Source organism: Amphimedon queenslandica, unplaced genomic scaffold (genome assembly GCF_000090795.2).
Source record: "Amphimedon queenslandica unplaced genomic scaffold, v1.1 AMPQUscaffold_3223_Cont24779, whole genome shotgun sequence".
In the NCBI taxonomy this organism is placed as follows: domain Eukaryota; kingdom Metazoa; phylum Porifera; class Demospongiae; order Haplosclerida; family Niphatidae; genus Amphimedon; species Amphimedon queenslandica.
In genome coordinates, this window is record NW_003556446.1 from 1 (window position 1) to 1384 (window position 1384).

The 1384-nt window shown below is 35.4% G+C and overlaps 1 protein-coding gene across 1 annotated transcript; it reads right to left on the reverse strand.

Annotated features, from left to right (window-relative positions):
* Nucleotides 1–6: 6 nt before the first annotated feature.
* On the reverse strand, nucleotides 7–1384 carry LOC105316223 (probable serine/threonine-protein kinase drkB). Its single transcript, XM_020008275.1, has 4 exons — nucleotides 1311–1384; nucleotides 1163–1249; nucleotides 1025–1111; nucleotides 7–941 (listed from the first exon to the last, which is right to left on the reverse strand). The coding sequence occupies exon 4, from the start codon at nucleotides 879–881 to the stop codon at nucleotides 21–23; it is 861 nt and encodes a 286-aa protein (XP_019863834.1). The 5' UTR covers nucleotides 882–941; nucleotides 1025–1111; nucleotides 1163–1249; nucleotides 1311–1384; the 3' UTR covers nucleotides 7–20.

The window sequence follows — 1384 nt, forward strand, 5'->3', positions numbered from 1 at the left end:
ACTCCAACAGTTAAACTAATTTATATGGCATCCAGTTTTTCTACAATCTGATTCATTGTTGGTCGCTTCAGAGGATCATTGTTCATACATAAATCAATAAGAGAGTGTAAAAGAATGCCTTGAGTATATCTGTTACATCTCGGTCTAGCACCAATAGTTTTGACTTGACTAAGCATGTCTTGAAAAAAGTCCATGTCTGGAAAGCGACACACGATTATTTCACAAAGTAGAACACCATAACTGAATACATCCATCTTTGTAGTTTGCTTCTTAGAATCATAGCTTTTAATACTTTGAAGTACTTCTGGTGCACTGTATGCTGCTGCTCCTGGTGCTCTTGTATTTGATTTATGAGCTAAATTAGCTGATCCAAAGTCGGATACTTTTGCTTTCCATTTGTTGGGTCCAGCAATTGACTGAAGGAGTACATTACCACTGCTGACATCACGATGAATAATAGGATCAGGTAGACAGTGTAGGTAGTTTAAACCAACAGCTACATCATGCATTATAGAGAGAATCACTGGTCTACAGCCTGGATCAGGAGTTAGTTCCTTGTTCTCATAAGCTTTACGTAATGAGGTATCCATTACTTCAGTGATAATTAGAGGATAGCCTGATGGATCATCTAATACAGCTCCTATAAACTGGAGGAGATTAGGATGACGTAACTGTGACATTATATCAATCTCACGATAAAGTATCTCTAAATAATGCGGATTTTCAATTGCTTGGTGTAATTGTTTGACTGCTACCCTCAATTGACCCATCAGGACGACACCCCATGCTCCTCTACCCAAAGCTTTTTTTGATGAAGAAATGTTTCCATGACTAACTTCCCAACAACTCTGAAACCCTGAGAGCATTTTACGAAATGACATGACCTCTTCTTGCTTTAATGACAGCTGATTTTCTAGCTCCTGTTTTGATCTCTAAAATACCTGTACAGGTTATAAAAATACAACTTTATCTCCAGTATACTAGCTGGCTAACTCTAAATTTCAAAAATTCTGAGTTAACTTACTTTAATTTCATCTTTTAATTCTTCAATTTCTTGTTTTTGACAACTATATATACTAAACTGCTGCTTCATTTCATCTAACTTATTGTCCTATAGTACAGATGCATATTATCTTCATAATTATGATTAATATACATGTACCAGTTGTTGATCAGACTTCAGTAAGCTATCTTTGGTAGCAGATGCTGTTCTGTGAAGCTGCTCTTTGATTATGGTAAGCTCATCAACCTATATTAAGTATTGCATATTCAGCTAAAATCATATGCTTATAATTGGTATCATAAGTTACTAGTTGTTGCTTGGTATTAGCGAGCTTCTTTTCTAACTCATTTACCTGTAGGGTAGAATATAATATTACAAATT